At 38.7% G+C, this 19,298-nt stretch overlaps 1 protein-coding gene across 1 annotated transcript in view; it reads right to left on the bottom strand.

The window, feature by feature from the left end:
* trabd2b (TraB domain containing 2B) overlaps window positions 1-6,510 on the bottom strand; it is a 135,773-nt gene extending 129,263 nt beyond the window's left edge. The window contains exons 1-2 of the mRNA XM_036579541.1: window positions 6,098-6,510; window positions 867-1,436 (exon numbers count right to left, since the gene is read on the bottom strand). Of these exons, the coding sequence (XP_036435434.1) occupies window positions 867-1,436; window positions 6,098-6,388 (861 nt within the window). The 5' untranslated portion in view covers window positions 6,389-6,510. The remainder of the gene's footprint in view (window positions 1-866; window positions 1,437-6,097) is intronic.
* Window positions 6,511-19,298: the final 12,788 nt, after the last annotated feature.

Below are 19,298 nucleotides of genomic sequence, written 5' to 3'. Positions count from 1 at the left end.
CCAAAAGGATTGTTCTTTTGTTACAATGCCAAGCTTGTAACAATATAAGAACCCTTTTTGGTGCTATACCGAATGCTTTTTCAAAAAGGTTCTATATAGAACCACCTGTAGCATATTCATACACATTTTCAATCAATCCGAAGAACCCTTTCATGATGCAAAGAACCATTTAATCATGCAAAGAGTTCTTTACGTGTTCACCGTTCTATATAGAACCATTTTCTTTACTAAAGAACCATCAATGGTTGTATACAACAATAAAAGAATGCTTATATGTATTATGTATATTTAAGTAACTATATTGATAATATACCCCATATTTATTATATATGTTAGTATCTATATGCAATATGTCCCATATTTATTTTACACATGTAAATACTTCTTTGTAATAAAATTGTCTGATGTAAAATATACATATTGCTGTTGTTGGAACAAAACTTTGTATCTCTAAATGGCAACTTTACAGAAGAAGGAAAAACCACTTTACAGTTAATGTAAGTCAGTGGAACCAGGCGTTTTTCTGAGTAATTAAGGGTCATTTCTTTTAGTCCATTCTTCATAAAATCAACAGGCATTTTCAAATTATGCCAAAAACTGAAAAATGACAAAAATGGAGATTTGAGGTTTTGTTCCGACAGCAGTGATATGCAAGAGTCTATATGAAATAAAACTTTATGTGTAATTGTACCTTCAGGAACCAAAAAAACATGGTTCTGCTCTTTTAGTTTTTAAAAAAGGAACATGGAGCTTTCATAAAAACACTTTACAGTCCTGTGGTCCTGTAGGTTAGTTCTTCTGTGGTTTTCCTTCAAAGTAATGAACAAAAACCAAACACACACATATACAATAATACAGGCTCTGACCTGGGAGAAGTTGAGTCCATTGAGGGGGTGGCACTGCTCCTCCACATTCTCCACGGCTCCGGTCTGCTTCCCCAGACGCTCGGCCTCCTGCGCGAGGAACAGGTCCAGTACGGGCGTTCCCCGCGTCCGGATGTCGGACTCTGTTAGTGAATTGACCATCAGCATCACCCACACAGGCCGTTTCCGCTCCCAGTTCCCAGCGATGGCGTTGAAGAGGTAATCAGCGTACAGGCCGCGGCCTCGCTGGTCCGCCGTCATCCAGAACGGCATCATGTGCTTAACGTACTCCAGGTGGCGCTTTAGCCGCCGGTAAAGGTCTCGCGGTAGCAGACTCTGCAGGCTCTCGCCGTTCGGCAGCAGCTGGCAGCTGGTGAGTTTGGAGATGGTCAGAGGGTCGGTGAGGTCCAGCTCGAAGAAGACGCTGGAGCTGATCTGGAAGGCCTGTTTGGAGCTATCAGGGATGTAGTCCCACACTCGAGTGTACGGGACGTGGATGGTCCCGAACAGGTAAGAGGGGGGCTGAGGGGGTGGACGCTTCACCGTCCACAGGAAGGAGTTCATCTCTTTCTGCTGAGAAGACAGAAGAAGAAGGTGAACCAAACGGCCTGAGTGGAGCAGGAAATACAGCCATGTGCAAAAGTTAGAACACCCCTACAGAGCCCCGCCTGTGATATCCTGTATAAATAAAAAAAAATGCGTGGCCACTACTTAGTATGGCATGGTAACAAGATAATTAAGTTGTGGGAATGAGATCCTAATGGATGGCCATGACTTACTATGGAATGGAAACAAGATAATTAAGCCATGGCCACAACTTAGTAAGGCATGGGAACGAGATCCTAATGCATGGCCACAACTTAGTAAGGCATGGGAACGAGATCCTAATGTGTGGCCATGACTTAGTATGGCATGATCTTGTTCCCACTCCTTACTAAGTGGTAGCCACGACTTAATTATCTCATTCTCATGCCTTACCAAATTGTGGCCACGCAACAGGATCTTGTTCTCATGCTTTAGTAAGGCGTGGCCATGCATCATTTCCAAAAAAGGATCCAAAAGGAGAGGAATAGAGTCTAACAAACTTCAGTTCTTATGCTGAGAGATGCTGGATGTACTAAGAAATTTCTCTGTAGTTCTAAAGAGAATTTGGTATTTAATTTAAAGGTATTCTGATTTTGCAATAAAAAAAAATTGTAATAATTGAATAAAAAATTGGGGGGAACATTTTTCCTTACAATGCCCTACGTGTACATCTCCACAATGAATGGACTTTAAAAATACACTATAAAAAATCCAGGTTTGATGACCCATGTAGCATTTTTTGCTATTGTTGTTGTTGTTATAAAGAATTGAAAAATAGTGGTTTAAAATGCTGTTTTTAGTTAGTTAAACATAGAAATAAAAAAATAATATCACTGTTTTGCAATTTAACATTTATTGGTGCCTGACCTAAATTTTTTAATTAATTGAACAACAAATAGTAAATTAACAAAACAACAATCAGTATATTACATTCTGTTACTTACACTAATTATCTGATGTTCAATGAACTGTTTTGGGGTTTTTGTTTGTTTTTTGTTTTTTTTTATGTAGAGTGTATTTAATATTATTGGACACAGAATTTTCAAATTAGGTGTCCCAAGTCACCATTAACTACTAATGTTAAGTTGGGCAGACTTTTCATTTTTTACAGTGTGGATTAAAACTACAGTAACTTTCTGTGAGGGAGCTTTTAGAGGTGGACGTCTGGTTCCTATCACCACCACTGTGAACAATTCTGACTCGGTAAGTTTCTCTAGAACAGAGCGTTTCACACCAAACCACTCTGAATGACTCTGTTTACATCTTAACCATTTAATTATACACACATTTTTTTAAAAATCCATTGAATTCCCTGTAATCTGCCTTTTCCCCAGTCCCACTTTGGTTCTTCTCATGTGGCCATTATTCCTTTTCATAAAGCTTAATTTCACTCTGTTATGTTGGTTCAGCTCCTGTTCAGCTCGACTGCTGTTCACTCCTCTCACTTTGGAGCTTTAGCAAAAAGGGCAGTGTTGGCCCCTAAGGCGACATGGCAATTATTTTATTAAGGCCTGGCTATGAATTAATATATGGAGGCCACAAAATAATATGCTGAGGCCATGAGTTAATATATTGAGGCCACAAATGAATACATTAAGGCCTCAAATTACTATACTGAGACCACAAATGAATATACTGAGGCCAGGGGTTAATATATTGAGGCCACAAATTAATATATTGATGCCACAAATTACTATACTGATGCCACAAGTAAATATATTGATGCCACAAATTAATATACTTATGTCACAAATTACTATGAGGTGACAAGTTAATATATTGAGGCCACAAATTAATATATTGAGGCCACAAAATGTACAAGCATGAGATCGCCACTGTAATACTGAGGCCACAAGTTAACATATTGATGCCACAAATGAATATATTGAGGCCACAAATGACTATATTGAGGCCACGAGTTGATATAGAGGCCACAAGTTAATATATTTAGACCACGAGTTATGTTTCTCATGGCCATGAATTAAAATATTGAAGCCAGAGTTAATGTACTGAGGCCACATATTAAGGCCACGAGTTAAGTTTATCGTGGCCACGTGGCCTCTATATATTAACTCATGGCGGCCACGTCTTATTAGAAATAATCACCATGTCACCTTTAGGGGCTCCGCGGGGGGAGAATAGCGAAAGTACACAACAGAACAGCCGCAGCTGAGTTCACCTCTCAGTAGTATCAGAGCAGCGATTGTTGTTGTTTGAAAATGCACTTTTCCCGCCACCTGAGCAGCTAACAGCACTTTCACTGCAGTGTGGCTTCAGAATCAAACCCAGACTCAAACCCAGCAGTGCTCTGTTTGACTGCTAAATGTTGAAGTCGGTACGTGATGTTTCCTGCGCGCGTGCCGACGGTGAAGTACGGTCAGTAAAAAAGCCCTCGGCGTCATTAAAACACACTGGAGGGGTGCGTTTATTTAATCTCACTGCATCGTTTCCAGATCACAGCGCTGCCTCTCTCTCTCTCTCTCTCTCTCTCTCTCTCTCCCCATTTAACTTTACACTGTAACGGCTGATCAGCCGAATTTAACAGTGACGTAGTTTCATACAGTCACTAAAGGTTTCTGCACACTAAAGCTCGCAGCCCGCGCGCTGATGAATAAACCCAGCAGGACAGCACGAGCTTCAGATCACCACCGTAATAAAGTGAGTGGCCGAGCGGTTTAAATGACTACAAAATTAAAGTCCCGATTTCTTTAACAGCTTTCTGGCTTTATATTTCTATGCGTTTCTAAACACATATTTTCTCCAACCTGTGGCTGATTTGCATTTGACACATTTCCTCCTCTGTTCCAGCGATCACAGAACCACGGCGCTAATACTGTCTGTACATTAATTAAACATCAAAAACGTTCATTGTTTGAAAAATATTCACCCTTTTCTTTTTTTTAGGTATGAAAGTTTTTACATTTGTGCATCTCACTCTTAAATGTTCCATTCAGTTTTATCATAATGAAAAACATGTGTCCATTCATAAATTAGGAATTGAGTTACAAACTTTCACCATCAGATTCGTTTTAATGAGACATTTAAAAGTGTTTAAAAGTGTTTAAAAAATCCAGCAGGGCTGAAAGACGGGAAATAAGAGAGATAGAGATTTTTAACTTTATCAGTGTGCAGAGAGAGAGAGAGAGAGAGAGAGAGAGAGAGGGGGGGGGTTCTTTTATCCTTATCGCTGTAACTGCATGTCATTATTAACAATAATTGTAATAACAATAATAACAATTAAATATATAATTAATATAGAATTTTAGTCATTTTAAATTACTACACCTATTTATTCTATAATTTATATATCATTACAACAGTAAATCGGTAGTTCTAAATATTAGAATATATATATATATATATATATATATATATATATATATATATATATATATATATATATAGATGTATGTATATATAATGAATACATTCTTGTTTTTAATTAAACATGTAATTTAGTTCTATTCAAGATTTCTGATAATTAAAAAAATATTTACAAACAGTACTTATTTATATTACTGTATTAAAATAAGTATTAATTATGGTGATGAATAATCTTTGATTATAATAAATAACGATGATTATTATTGTTGTTATTATATCTACTTTTTCTTATACACTGCATTAGCGGCTTAATTACTGCTCCTCGTTCTTTCAGGGCGCGTTTATAGTTGTGAGATGAGAGCAGAGACGCGGCAGTACTCCAGCAGCAGAACTACACCAACAGACACTGACAGTCCGGCCTGATTCTCACTTTAAATACAACAATAAATCTGAACACGAGCTCTGATTCCTCCGATTATCACTGGAGACCAGGCCAACTGAGCACCAACACCAAACTGATCCAGACACACTGACCACTCTAACCACGGCGACCACGGAGGGCTGGATGAGGTCAGACGGAGTGCAGAGCAGTAAAGGTGCAGTAGAGGTTCAGCAGTAGGGCATTAGGGGTGCAGTAAAGGTGCGGCATAAATGCAGTAAAGCTGCAGTAGAGGTTTGGTAGAGGTCTCAGTGCAGTACAGGTGCAGATAAGATACATTACAAGTGCAGAAAAGTTACAGAAAAGCGCAGGAAGAGTAAAGATGTGCAGTAAAGTCCAGTAAGTGTGCAGTAAAGTGTAGTAGAGGCAATAAAGTTTAATAAAGTGCAGCAAAAGTGCAATAAAATTCAGTAAAGGTGCAGTACAGTTTAGTACAAGTGCAGTAAAGATGCAGTGAAGTTTAAGAAAAGTGCAGTGAAGGTGCAGTGAGCTGCAGCAGAGATTGAGTTAAGGTGCAGTAAAGGTACAACATCAGTGCCGCACATGTTCAGTACAGCTTTAATTCAGCGTGTCATGCTTAGTTTCAGTAAAGTGCAGTAAAGTTGCAGTAAAGCAGCAGTTTCAATGAAGTAAAGTTGCAGTAAAGCTTCTGTTTCAGTGCAGTAAAGTTGCAGTAACGCTGCAGTTTGAGGGCAGTAAAGTTGCAGTAAAGCTATAGTTTTAGTGCAGTAAAGTTGCAGTAAAGCTATAGTTTTAGTGCAGTAAAGTTGCAGTAAAGCTATAGTTTTAGTGCAGTAAAGTTGCAGTAAAGCTGCAGCTTCAGTGCAGTAAGTAAAGCTGCAGTTTTAGTGCAGTAAAGTTGCAGCAGAGTTTTCGCTCGGCTTACCGTGCTGGGTTTGCCGCACTGTCTCGGTGAGTCTCGCGCCGCTCGCAGAGGGAAAAGCGCGCAGAGCAGCAGGCACCGGAGCGCAGAGCGCGCGATCATGGCGAGCAAAGATCCTCGCGCTCCTTCTCGCTCTCCCTCTCTCGCTCGCGCTGTGAATGTGCTGGCCCAGGTCGGTGCTGGCCGCGCGCAGAGAGCGGACTGACCCGCGAAGATGAGGATGATGATGATGATCAAGGTGATGAAGAAGCTGAAGGGCTCAAATGTGGCGCGCTGGAGAAGCGCGCGGAGCATCGCGCCCCAGCGCCATTCTCTCGCCACAACTTTCTGAAAGGTGGGCGTGTGCGCGCGCGCGTGTGCGAGTCGCTTTACTCTCTACTCCAGCAGCTGTGCTCACTCCTCTGCTTGGAGCGCGTTTCTCCCCCTCCGTCTGTCTGAGCAGAGAGGGAGAGCGAGTGTGTGTGTGTGTGTGTGTGTGTGTGTGTGTGTGTGTGTTGTGTGTGTGTGTGTGTGTGTGTGTGTGTGTGTGTGTAGAGGGGTGTAAAACTGCACTGAAGTAAAAGTTACTGCAGCATAACATAGACAGAGTGTAGGTCTATGAAACATGAAACACCTCACATTAAATAGCAGTAAAAAAGAGGTCAGTTAAAAGTAGCTGGTCAAATTCCCCACAGAACTGACCGCAGTGCAACTTCTTAATTCATGCAGCTTCCAAACAAATGAGTGTAACTGAGTCAGCTGTGTTGTGTTGATGAAGCGCACTCTCAGAAATAAAGGTACTAAACTGTCACTGGGGCAGTTCCTCTTGTCACTGGGGTGGAACCCTCAAGGGTACATCTCAGTACCTTTAGTCAGGGAACATAACTGAACCATAATCCACTGAAATGATATGTTCTAAGCTGTACTGACTCCACACACCCCGTCTCGTCTCCAGGCTTTTATTTTACTGTTCTGTTTTAAAACATTCAGTTATGAAAAGGTACAAATACGAACTTTTCACCTGGAAAAACTTATTTAAGGTTCACAGTTGAACCTTAAAACCACTGTTGTACCTTTGAGGGAACGTTTACACTGTTTGTACCTTGATGAACGAAAAATGTACCCGAACAGAACCTTTATTTCTAACAGTGTAAAGGCAATGGCTCTAAAGATAGCACTGTGAACATTCAAAGTACCGCTTAAACACATAAAAAGTGTGAACACTCGAAGGTTGAATAAATAAATGTTTTGTTGGTTTTCTAAGTGATTGATGGGTGAAGTTTCCAAGAAGAATGTGGAGGAGGTCATAATTCTGCCATAATTGTTCTGCCCTGATTACTTAAATTGTTTTCACTGATATAAATATTGATATATATATTGCTATTTAATGTTTCATGTACATTTGTCAGTATTACTAAAACTGATATATATTGAGTAAATATAAAACATTGAGTTCTATAGATAGAGAGATATTTGCTGAGTTTAACATATTGGGAAAAAATAAACCATAAGCTCCCCATACAAAACATTAGTCACCTTGCTTGATCCCTGTCCATCAGTTTTGTCTTTCGGCCACAATTCTGACGAGAATTTCCTGTAGACTGGGATTTTTGCCACTGCTGATCGACCTGTATGACCATACGCTTCGACACACCTGCAAATATAGCTACTTCCTTCACACTGTGGCCTTTTTCATGCCCAAATGCAATCTCTCCTTTTTGCCAATCATTAACATCTGCTTTGTGACCCATTTTCCACACATCGAACAAGACATTCCCTGCACTGTACCAGCTTTTCTCAATCTATGAATCCTGTCACACACACTGCAGGTATTTATAGCCTGATCGTCCTCAGGAAACACCATGTGCAGAAGCCTGAAGTTACTGCCACCTCAAACATGTAAGGTGACAAATTTTTTGTCCAAGGAGCTTACAACATAAAAGGTGCCACAACTTTTGCACAGGCCACTTTGTCTGTTTCATTTATTTATTTTAATATGTTAAATTCAGCAAATGGACAGGTATCATGTACTAAAGTGTGTAGAAGTGTGTTCTCTTTAGAGGATGTGTACTAATGTTCACTTTAACAAAATGCAGAACTAGAGCAGGGGTGCCCAAACTTTTGCACATGACAGTGTATGGTTCTTTGCCTGGTTTAATGGTTCTTTTCCCTGACAAAAAACCTATTGCACAATTCCTTAAAGAACCTTTTCAAAAATGGTTCAATATGGCACCAAACAGGTTTCCACTATTGTTAAAATCAAACTTTTTGGGACTGTATAGATCCTTCTTTGATAAGACCTGTAAAGTGTTGGGCAGTAAAATTTTTATCAATTGAAAAAGTAAAAATCTATTAAAAAGTTGCTGTAACTGGTTCCACATGCTTAAGAACACTGAAGTGAATAAATGGGACCTCTTCCTTCCACCTCTGTATGTGTGTATGTGCGTTACCGACGGCAACGGAATGCATCAATCTGTCAACCCAAAATATTCTCCTTTATTGCCTTGCCGACTGAGCGCTGTCTGAAGGAGAAAAACACTTTCCCATCACTGTCCACCTACAGCCTTACACAGAAAGTCTGAGAGACTGGACTGTATAGACTGGACCATTCTCAGTCCACTTATTTATTTTTTAAGCGAGGTATTTCAAATATTCAAGTCATTTAACGCACGCAGAGCTGTTCTCACACGCGCTGCTCTGGTCATGGGTCTCAATTCATCACTGTCATCATCTCACTGACACCTCTGCATCATACCAGACCGTCCAGCACACTGGCATTGTCCCATAACCAGAAATAGCAGCGCTCAGTCAAAGCACGTTAGCAGTTCTCAGTGACTGTAAAAATATACTTCAGAGTTTATTTTGCCTCACTGAGCCCAAAAAGACATAAAAAATGTGAAGTCTTTGCTGAAATAAAAGTGTTGTTACAACACTGTAATAAAGGAGCAATTACTGTTTTATTACTTTATTTAAACCACATGCTCAAACATAAAGCTGCCACAAATGGATCTTTAAAGTGAGGCCATAGAAGAAGCACTTCTGATCACTTTATGATTACACAGTACTGTGCAGATGACCATGCTTCGTTTACTTAATGTCCATCAAGCACAAGTTATTCAGGTTTCAGTACATGTTTCTGAGAAGATTAGATATTAGACAGTCCACTTAATTAAGGAAGGAGAAAGTCCTAAGAGCTTTGAAAACTGGAGTTCAGAAACTGATTAAAAGCTACAGAGAAAATGAGACTCCTAACAACCACCTGGAAGACCTGGTAGATACCAAAACTGCCCCCATCAGATAAACAGCACTTAAAGCTTTCATCTCTGAGAGAGAGGAGAAAATCAAGCTGCTTCAGATCTGAAAACATCCACAGGTGTTTCTGTCTATCCTTCCACTGTGAGAAGACGACTCAGCGCTGTGGGACTGAAAGGATGTGTAGCTCTCAAGAAGAACCTCACTGAGAAAAGGAGACGGACACATCAAACAAAGAAGCTGAACAATAGACTGACCACCCCAGAGTCCAGACCTCAACATCACTGAATGTGTTTGATTACTTCAGAAAATGATCAACCAGCTTCTAAGACTGAACTTTGGAGGTGTGTCTGCAGATTTCTTAGAGAAACTGAAAGTGAGTCTCCTGAAAAGAATGGAGGCTGTAATAAAGGTAAAGAGCGACTCACTGAACACTGAAAACTATGGTATCACATTTAGTTGTGTAATTTTCAGTCAAATATGTTTTCTGCTTTGAATAAATAAGAAGAACTTGTGCTTAACTCGTACTTGTGCCTAATTGAGAGAACATTAAATAAATGAAGGGTGGTCTCTGACTTTTGCACTGTACATGGAAATTCACATTTAGGTAATGATTTATAAGAAGTTAAAGTAAAAAATAGTATAGCAGTGCTGTCAGGGACAAAACCTCTTATCTCCTTTTTATGTCGTTTTTCATTTTTTGACACAAATTAAAAAAGGCAGTTGCCCTTTATGTCATGTCAGTATTTTATGATGAACGGACCAATAGAAATGGTCCAAAACTACTTGGAAAAAATATTTCTCCATTTCCTTCCTTTAAAAGATATAAATACATGATCTCTCATTGGATGAGGAGTGGGATAGGATAACTTTCTGTCCACTCAGGACAACTTTGGCCCGTTCTTTATCCTAGAACTTTACATCCACTCCATTAACCATATGGGAACTTATTATTTTAAAAGAGCACCTACACTGTATAAAGGGGGTCATCAGATCTACTTCATGTGGTAACAAGTAAATTAACTGTTTTCATTCAACCTAAATAAATAATTTGAATAAATGATTATTCCAAAGTAATTTTCTGAGTTGAATAAAACCAGTTCAACTACTTGTTACTACATGAAGTCAATTTTTTAAGTAGATCTGACGAGCCACTATTTACAGTGTAGGTACAGCAATGAAATAATCACTCAAATAGCGGTAAAAGTAAAGCCAAACACCTGAGCAACATACAAAACCTACAAAATATACCTGAGTGTATTTTTCCTTACTCAGCTCTGTAAGGATGTGAGATAAGAACCAAACAGCCCAAATCTTACATTTGTTTGTATTTTTCTTTTTTTTCCTTTGACATCCATGTAAAACACTTGACTGGGTTTATGTACCAAAAATGGTCATAATTCATTTTGGTGTGTCCATTTTCCAGCTGTTCCTCATCCCTTAGACTTAAACAGCCTGATTTTGTCAGACTGTGATTTTAAGACCGAAATATGTAAATGAGCTCTGTTCCTCTGTTCTGATTGGCTGTTCCGTGTTATGCCTCATTCATAAAGCACTCGGAGCTAAAACACTCCTTAGAGCTTCAAGACGAATGAACAGCTAGGCTGAATAGGCTGTAAATGAGTTCTTGTGACATTACAAAAGTACTGAATTCAAAAGATATGAAAAGTTTCCATATATAGACTCAACTGGGGAGTGAAAGGTACATTTTGAAACTTTTACACATTAATTCATGCTCTTTAAAAAAGTGAGGTAAAGTCAATTGTCCATGATATGGGCCCTTTAAAGGTGCCAGAGGTGATGATTCTTGAAAGAACTAGGTTCCTGAATAAGATGTGTGAGAGTTTTCGCAAAAATAGAACGACAATGCTTTAAGACATTTTCACAATACATAATATAATTAAATAAATAAATACAGTCATACTGCCTATTGCTACCTCCACATGACACAAAAGATCTATATGGATTAAAACTTTGTACCACACATCCAAGCAAAAAAAAACAGGGACTTTTATTTTTACGAGTGTACCGAGGCACGTCGATGAAATAATGACTTAAGTGGAAGTAAAAGTCGAAGCCAAAAGCCTGAGTGAAATAATATCAGGCACCAAACCTGCAAAAATATACCGAAGAGTTTATTTTTCCTCACTGAGCTCTGAAAAGAGGCATAAATGTAAAACTCTGACTACCCCCCCACCCCGACCCCCGGCCGGCGCTGTTGTCCGAGCGGGCCGAGCGACTGACAGGCTGGAGTAGTGGGCAATTCATCATCACAGCCTTCAAACAAGTGCCACATGGGGCTCCTCTGGTCAGTGACAGCGGACAGGCCGGCCATAAGAGGCTCTTTGTGTTTCTGTCATGTCCCATTCTCCAGACTCTCCACAGACCCTTCACAGCGTCCGAGGGGCCACGCCGTACAGTACGTGTTGTGTAGGCCTAGCAGTATATCATTACTGTCAGAAGAAAAGCTCAAATCTACAGAACAGTAACTTTAAAGGAGGAGAAAAAAAAGAAACGTAACATCCGTTAATGTAACTTTAAAAATGTCACTTTTTTATTTCATCATTTATTTTTTGTCGTAAAATGTGAAGTTTTCTCACACAACAGTGTGAATTCTAGCTGTTTCATTCTGTGGAGTCATCAGACTGCAGTACATGTGGTTGATCAATCAAGTCATGTCTAGTTTATAGTTTTGCACTAGAGATATAAAGCTAATGTAGTGATGGAAGCTCAGTGCTCTGTATCAGTTAGCACCGTGCTGACTGCATGCCTGAATCATCACTCGCCTCTAACCGTATTGAGATGTTACCTGCTCTCTAATAGACTTGCTTATGTGCTTTCTGACACTGTATAACACTGTAATATGAACCATTCTACCAAATTAGCTAAACCGTGGTCCAACAGTAAAAATCTATTTAAAAATCAATGAAGTATTTAGACCTTAGATGTTTACAGGAATTATGCGATGATCTATTTAAATCGAAGGCATTTATTGGGGTTGTAATAAGCTAAATATATACAAAATCATCATTTATAGGGTACTTTCTATTGGGAGGTGTCTGTCCCAAACACTAGCCCCTAAATTTACACTTCTGAAAATAGTACCTGTATTAACAAATCCTCTACAGAGAACAAATTTAAATACAACTATTTTATGCAGAATCTTGTGCATAATTTCTATTTATTTGCTGAGTTGAACTTAACAAAAAAAGGTGTAATAACTTTTGCACAGGCTGTTTTGTTTTTCCTCCCATTGTGTTAAACTCAGCAAATAAACAGTAATTGTGCTTTAAAATGTGACCAGGATGCCCAGACTGTTGCACATGACTGTATGTTACGTCATAAAAATTATTGCCTAATGTATGTAAACTGAAAGACAATATTACATCAATAGCTTTGGCATAATACATTTTATTTTTGTAGAAATGATCTATAGATTTGAACCACAGCTGCACCCAAAACTACACTCTACTATAACATCCACACTATGTACTGTGAGTTTCCATTAGTGATATTGTATGATAGTCACCCCTGTGATTAGCGCCTATTACGCAACATTACTAGGTACAAAAATGAATAAATAAATAAATAATTAAATACATAAATAAATAAACATATACCTCCAAAGTTGTAAATTTACAGGAAAAGAAAAACATTCTTAGCTGTAAACGGAAGTTCATGGAGAAAGAACTTTTTACAAGTAACTTTGGACAATTTCTGTTGATTTACTTATCATGACATTTTAAAACATTGTACACAGCAGCTGATATTTTCAAATTCTGTAAAAAAATACATAATTACAAGAATTAATATGCAAGGTTTTGGGAAAAGAATAAATTGTGATCTGTGCAAAAGTTTGGTCCCACTGTATATTACGTGTCTCTAATAACTGTGTAGTTACATGTGAACATAACTACATGTTTTAGCCACTATTACAGATGGATTAGAGGTGCACCTTACGTAATTACACATGTATCAACTTCAGTTTTGCCTCATGTAATTACACAAGTGTATCTTAGTAGTTGTAACAGCCTATTCTCTCTCATGTAATTACACAAGGGTAATAACATAAATGTAATTTACATTTGTAATCAGACACTGAATCTGCCAGCTTTCCTAACGTTTAGTTAGCATTTATGTTGCTGGTGCTGTGACACTGTAACCAGTTTCAACTTTAAACCGTTCTGTATGTGTATGTTACCGTACAGCAGACGTCCTTTTATCTTAAAATGTAACTTTTATAACATTAATTAAATGTGTTGCATTACCTCCAAAGCAACTACCACTGCATTATTACACAGTACCTACATAATAACTACACAGGAACTGCCCACTTATTTTAAAGTATAACTTTAACTCTACACTACAGGAAAGATACACTTGTGCAATAACATGAGGTAAAAAAAGTTGATACACATGTATAATTACATAGACTGTACTTCTGTAATCCATCTGTAACAGTGAGTAAATAATCAGTAGTTACAGTGTTGTTGCATTATATAATTCATGTGTAACTACACGTTTATTACATACACTTAATATAAAGTGGGACCAAAAGTTTTATATTTTACTTTTTATTTATTCCACTATGTTAAACTCAGCTAGTAAATAAAAAATGTACTAAACTTTGCAGAAAAAATGGAAAGTGTGTTTTCTATAGAGGATGTTATTTTCACCTAGAAAATCAACAAATGTCATTTGACCAGTTTGCCATGTTTGTCATCTCAAACATTTGCATACATCTGTATACTTGCTTTTACAGCTTTATCCAGTTATTTCACATTTCAATGCTCTCTCTCCTGCTTAGACCATCATCACTGTCTCTGAACAGTACTTTAGATGGCACAGTAGAGTCTCTTTATTCTACACCCCACTGACTCTAATTGCTCTATTAGCTGTGTTATTTGACTATTACTCTCCCTTTATGTTAATCGAATCCACATCTGCTTCTTCTCATCTTCACTGTGTGTACTTTCCTCCATCAGCCCTCAAGTGTGGAGATGTTTTGGGCCCACTTTATATTAAGTGTCTGTAATAACTGTATAGTTACACATGAATAACATATGCAACAACAACGTAACCTGTCTGATCACGAGTGTAATTACATTTGTGTTATTACCCTTGTGTAATTACATGAGAGAATATGCTGTTACAACTATTAAGATACACTTGTGTAATTACACGAGGCAAAACTGACGTTGATACACATGTAATCATATAAGGTGTACTTCTGTAATCCATCTGTAACAGTAACTAAATCATTAGCACATGTTGTTCACATGTAACTACACAGTTATTAAAGGCACTTAATATAAAGGAGGACCCATGTTTTTCGCAATGAATATATGATGAAAAATATAGTTTTGCAAAAAAATCTAGTTCACGCTTTTCAAATTACACCATATGTAGATCAGTCAACGTATGTTTGGTGTCCAAATTTATTCAGAACTGCAACGCTAATGTTGCTAACACTAGAACTCAATAGTCACCCAAATCATATTCACAAATACATCCTCAAAACTTCTCTCAACCTGCTCAAACCCCATCCAGGCCTTCATTATGGATGTGCAGACTTGTCCACCTTCCTGCAGAATCCAACTCCTCTTCCTGTTTCTATTTTTAAAAATTATTTTCAGGTAGAAACTTTGAGAGCAACTTTTACATATGAAAAGAAACAACAGATCTCAAACATAATCTACATAATCTGTAAGCTCCATATACCTGCATGATGTCCATCAGGCAGACAAATTATGCTTTAATGAAGACGTGGATGCGCTTTAAAAAGGGTTGAGAGGAGTTTTGAAGATTTGGGTGACTATTGACTTCTAGTGTTATCAACTATAGCCTCATAGCCCTAGTTCTATTTGCTCACCAAACACATCATGGCTGATCTGGAGAAAGTGGAAAATGATGTAAATTTACACCATTCCTTTGAGCCCGAAGTCAAGCTTAACCAATGGGAGAGGAGATTTCTATTTGCCGATCCTCACTTTGGGCTTTACTGTTCAAGGTACCTGTGAACTTCTGCTCTATCTCTCCAGAGAAATGCTGCTCTTTACCATCTGCAGGTGCAGTTACCTGGTCTAACGGCACCTTGCGAGGCTGCAGTGCCTGATTTGCACATTCTTGGCTGGTCGTTTTGCGGCAGGAGGATATTCCTGGAGTGGTGCCAAGTCTTACAGTACATATATACATATATATATAGACCGGACAGGAATGGGAGGCAGAGGGGGGGCTTAAAACTTAATGTTCTGTTAGCAGACCACAGAAAACACTTTTCGCTCAAATTGACGTCTGGGGACGTGTAAGCCCAAGAGCGTGCGTCAGTGTGAGATTGTGTGTCTGGGAGTGTGTGTGTGAGGGGTATAAATACATATGGTCAGACTCAAACACATCAATTCATTGTTTTTTTTTCTTCTCACATCCAGCTTCTAGGGAAAACACAGGGCACCGTAAAGGGGTCCATGCACTCCATACCGGCCTTGTCATCATTCATATTTATATTCATTTACATACCAAGCTCCTCCGATCGACTTTTAACCAAACAAACACCCCGTCCCGCTTGGTGGGGCCCTCAGGCGCTGACAGGCAACGTCTGTATGACTGAGTGGCTAACGTCTTTCACCTCGCGGGTCTTCGGGTCCTGTGTTTTCTTGTTTCTCCTGGCTGAGGACCGACACTGGGACCTTCTAACATTAGCCAGCTCTCTTCTAGCGTACGTGTAAAGTATTGTTTTGTGCCAAAATGCTGGCTGGGCCTTTTCCTTTTCTCTCTAAAGCTTCCTGGCTGTGCTTGGCCTGGTGTGTTGCACTTGTATGGCTTTAATCTATTCTCAAAAGCTTGCATCACCTTCGCTGTGCTTTTTTCCTTTTGTGATTGGAGCCCCCTACTGGTCGCTGGCGGTAGTGTCGAGTGACTAAAACGATGACCCAAGACAAACAGACATTTTGAATTATTCTCTGTAACATAAGACAAAGACAAACACAAAGGGAGAGCACACATCCAGGGGACGATGACGGACAGGGAACAAAAATAAAGATGGGGCCAAGCTGCTTTCAGCCGGCAGATGTAGACTCATCTCGACAGAGAGACAAAGAGTCGCGACTTAATCGGAGAGGAAAACTTCTCCCATGCTCGTCTGTGCTCAGCCAGCTCCCTAGCCTTGATTTCCAGACCACAAGTTCGCCCGGGCATGTTTCACTGCTGACTGGAATCAGTTCTTCTATTTTTGGGGAAAGTTTCAGGACTTTGTCAGCTTGGTTGTTTCTTAATGCTGGTCCTGGAGGGTCCCTGCACTGCTCAGTGTAGAACTTTCCCACTCTAACTCACCACATTCACCTCAGCAGCTAATTAATCAAGTCCTTCATGGCCTGAAATGGGTCTGTTAGAGCAGTGATAGCACCAAAGTACACATTGTTAGGAGTTCCAGATTTAGGAGCACTTATCACTGGCAATAGTAAAAGCACACTGTAAAAATCTCACTGTAAAATTACAGCAAATTGGCTTCTACTTTAGTTTCACAGTAATAAACTGTATCATATTAACAGCAAATAATAGTAAAATAGCACCTGTATATTGTGACTCCACAGTCACTTGAACTGCAAGGTTACTATGATGTAGCTCTGCTGTATATTTATAGTAATAAGCTATATTTAAAATAGAAACATATATGAAAAAATATATACAATATAAAATAAAATGTAAATATAAATAATAAATATGTATGAAATATGTATTCACCATGGTTTGCAGAGTATAAGTGTATCAAAGTCCATGTATATCGCAGTATATATATATATATATATATATATATATATATATATATATATAATATATTATATATATATATATATATATATAGTATATATATATAATATATATATATATACTATAAAATATAAATATGAATAATACATATGTATGAAATGTTTTTTTTCACTATGTTTTGCACAGTATGTGCACAGAATATCTTAAATATGCATTTAAATGCAACTTTGCTTATAATTTGCACAAGATATGTTTTTATATCTTTAAACAATTCATTTTCTATCAACATCTTAGTGTTCCAGCATTTCAACAATTCAAACAAATTAATTAATTAGTTTATGAAAAAATATTATATTAAATATACTTACTATATACATACTAAATATATATAGTATAAAATATAGATATACACAAAAAAGTATGTATATACAAAAATAAAGCTAATTTGTTACCTTAAACTAAGATAGCAAAATGACTTCTAAGGGTTAAATAACTTGGAGGTTTGATGAAGCAGGACTTGCATCGTCTGTCCAGCCTTTTGCATTGTTATTCAGGCTAAGCACCACCAACCAAGGTCACTCAATCAAATTCCATGTTAAACCAAACCGGATTCAGACGTCCTTGTGGATCAGAGGATGGCTGGAAGCGAAGCTATGAGCCAGCAACAGGGAACACATCTCACCCTAAACATCCCTCTCTCCCCTGCAGCCCGCTCTCCTGCCCCGGCCTGGAGTCAGCAGGAGGACGTTGTTGTGGTTTCCGTCTCTCCGGATATCCTGGGATCGCGGGGGGTGAAGGGTTCCTCACTGAGAGGGGGGATGTGGTGTCGTTTGGGGGTCGCTGTTTTAACCCTTAGAAGTCTAGAATTATTACCATCCATATAGTAATTCAGTTTTACTGGAGGTTTTTATTACATTTACATTGTGTATCAATAGATTGTTTCCTATTGGTTTCAATATCAACGAATGACAAAAACATGACTTTTCTATTTGTGAAATAAGATTATATGCAAAAAACATGAAAATCATAGTAAAATATCTCCCCTTGTACTTACAAACGCAAATGTGTTATTGATTGAAATTTAGAACCTGTACTTTCTTCAAGCTGTTATCACCAAAGATAACTGTGACTGTGAAGAGTTAAACAGGAGTTCATGTGCGGAGCCTGTGAACAGGAGGCCACAGCGACTACCACGTATGAATACAGGCAAAAAATGAAAGCCATGTGGAGATCACTTGTAATGATATATTGCAGGCAATAACTCAACAACAACATCGCAATGAGGCTAGACTGAAAATAATGAAATCTGAGTTATTCTTAAAAGGAAATTTCAAAATTTCTGCAGAATTCTGCCAATGAGATGTAAACAACGTGATTCAGAGTGGTTTGATGTGAAATGGTTCATTGTAGAGAGTCTGATTTCTTTACAGTGGTGGTGGTAGGAACCAGGAGTCATGCAACACAAATATAGCCGATTAATTTACTATCCAAAATGACCAGTGACCAGTTTTTATATGTGATGATGATGGTAAAATAGTGGTAAATCTGAAAAATGACACCTTCTTTGGGGACTATTTTGCCTCACAAGTCTCTGCATGTACCCCTCCACCAAATTCTGTTTTTGCAAAAACCTCTTCAAAACCATCATGAAAAATGTTTCAGACATCAGGCAGTGAATTCATAACCATTTCATGTAACAACTTTCTGTGACGGAGCTTTAAAAGACATTAAACTCTTCAGATGCCTGGTTCCTATCATTGTCCATTTTATCAGCTCCACTTACTATATAGGTGCACTTTGTAGTTCTACAGTTACAGACTGTAGTCCATCTGTTTCTCTGCATACTTTGTTAGCCCCCTTTTACCCTGTTCTTCAGTGGTCAGGACCCCCATGGACCCTCACAGAGCAGGTACTATTTGGGTGGTGGATCATTCTCAGCACTGCAGTAACACTGACGTGGTGGTGGTGTGTTAGTGTGTGTTGTGCTGGTACGAGTGGATCAGACACAGCAGTGCTGCTGGAGTTTTTAAACACTGTGTCCACTCACTGTCCACTCTATTAGACACTCCTACCTTGTCGGTCCACCTTGTAGATGTAGAGTCAGAGACGATAGCTCATCTGCTGCTGCACAGTTTGTGTTGGTCATTCTCTAGGCCTTCATCAGTGGTCACAGGACGCTGCCCACAGGACGCTGTTGGCTGGGTAT

Source organism: Colossoma macropomum, unplaced genomic scaffold (assembly GCF_904425465.1).
Source record: "Colossoma macropomum unplaced genomic scaffold, Colossoma_macropomum, whole genome shotgun sequence".
In the NCBI taxonomy this organism is placed as follows: domain Eukaryota; kingdom Metazoa; phylum Chordata; class Actinopteri; order Characiformes; family Serrasalmidae; genus Colossoma; species Colossoma macropomum.
Note: the sequence above shows the minus strand (reverse complement) of the source record. Positions and strands in the feature narration are given on the sequence as shown.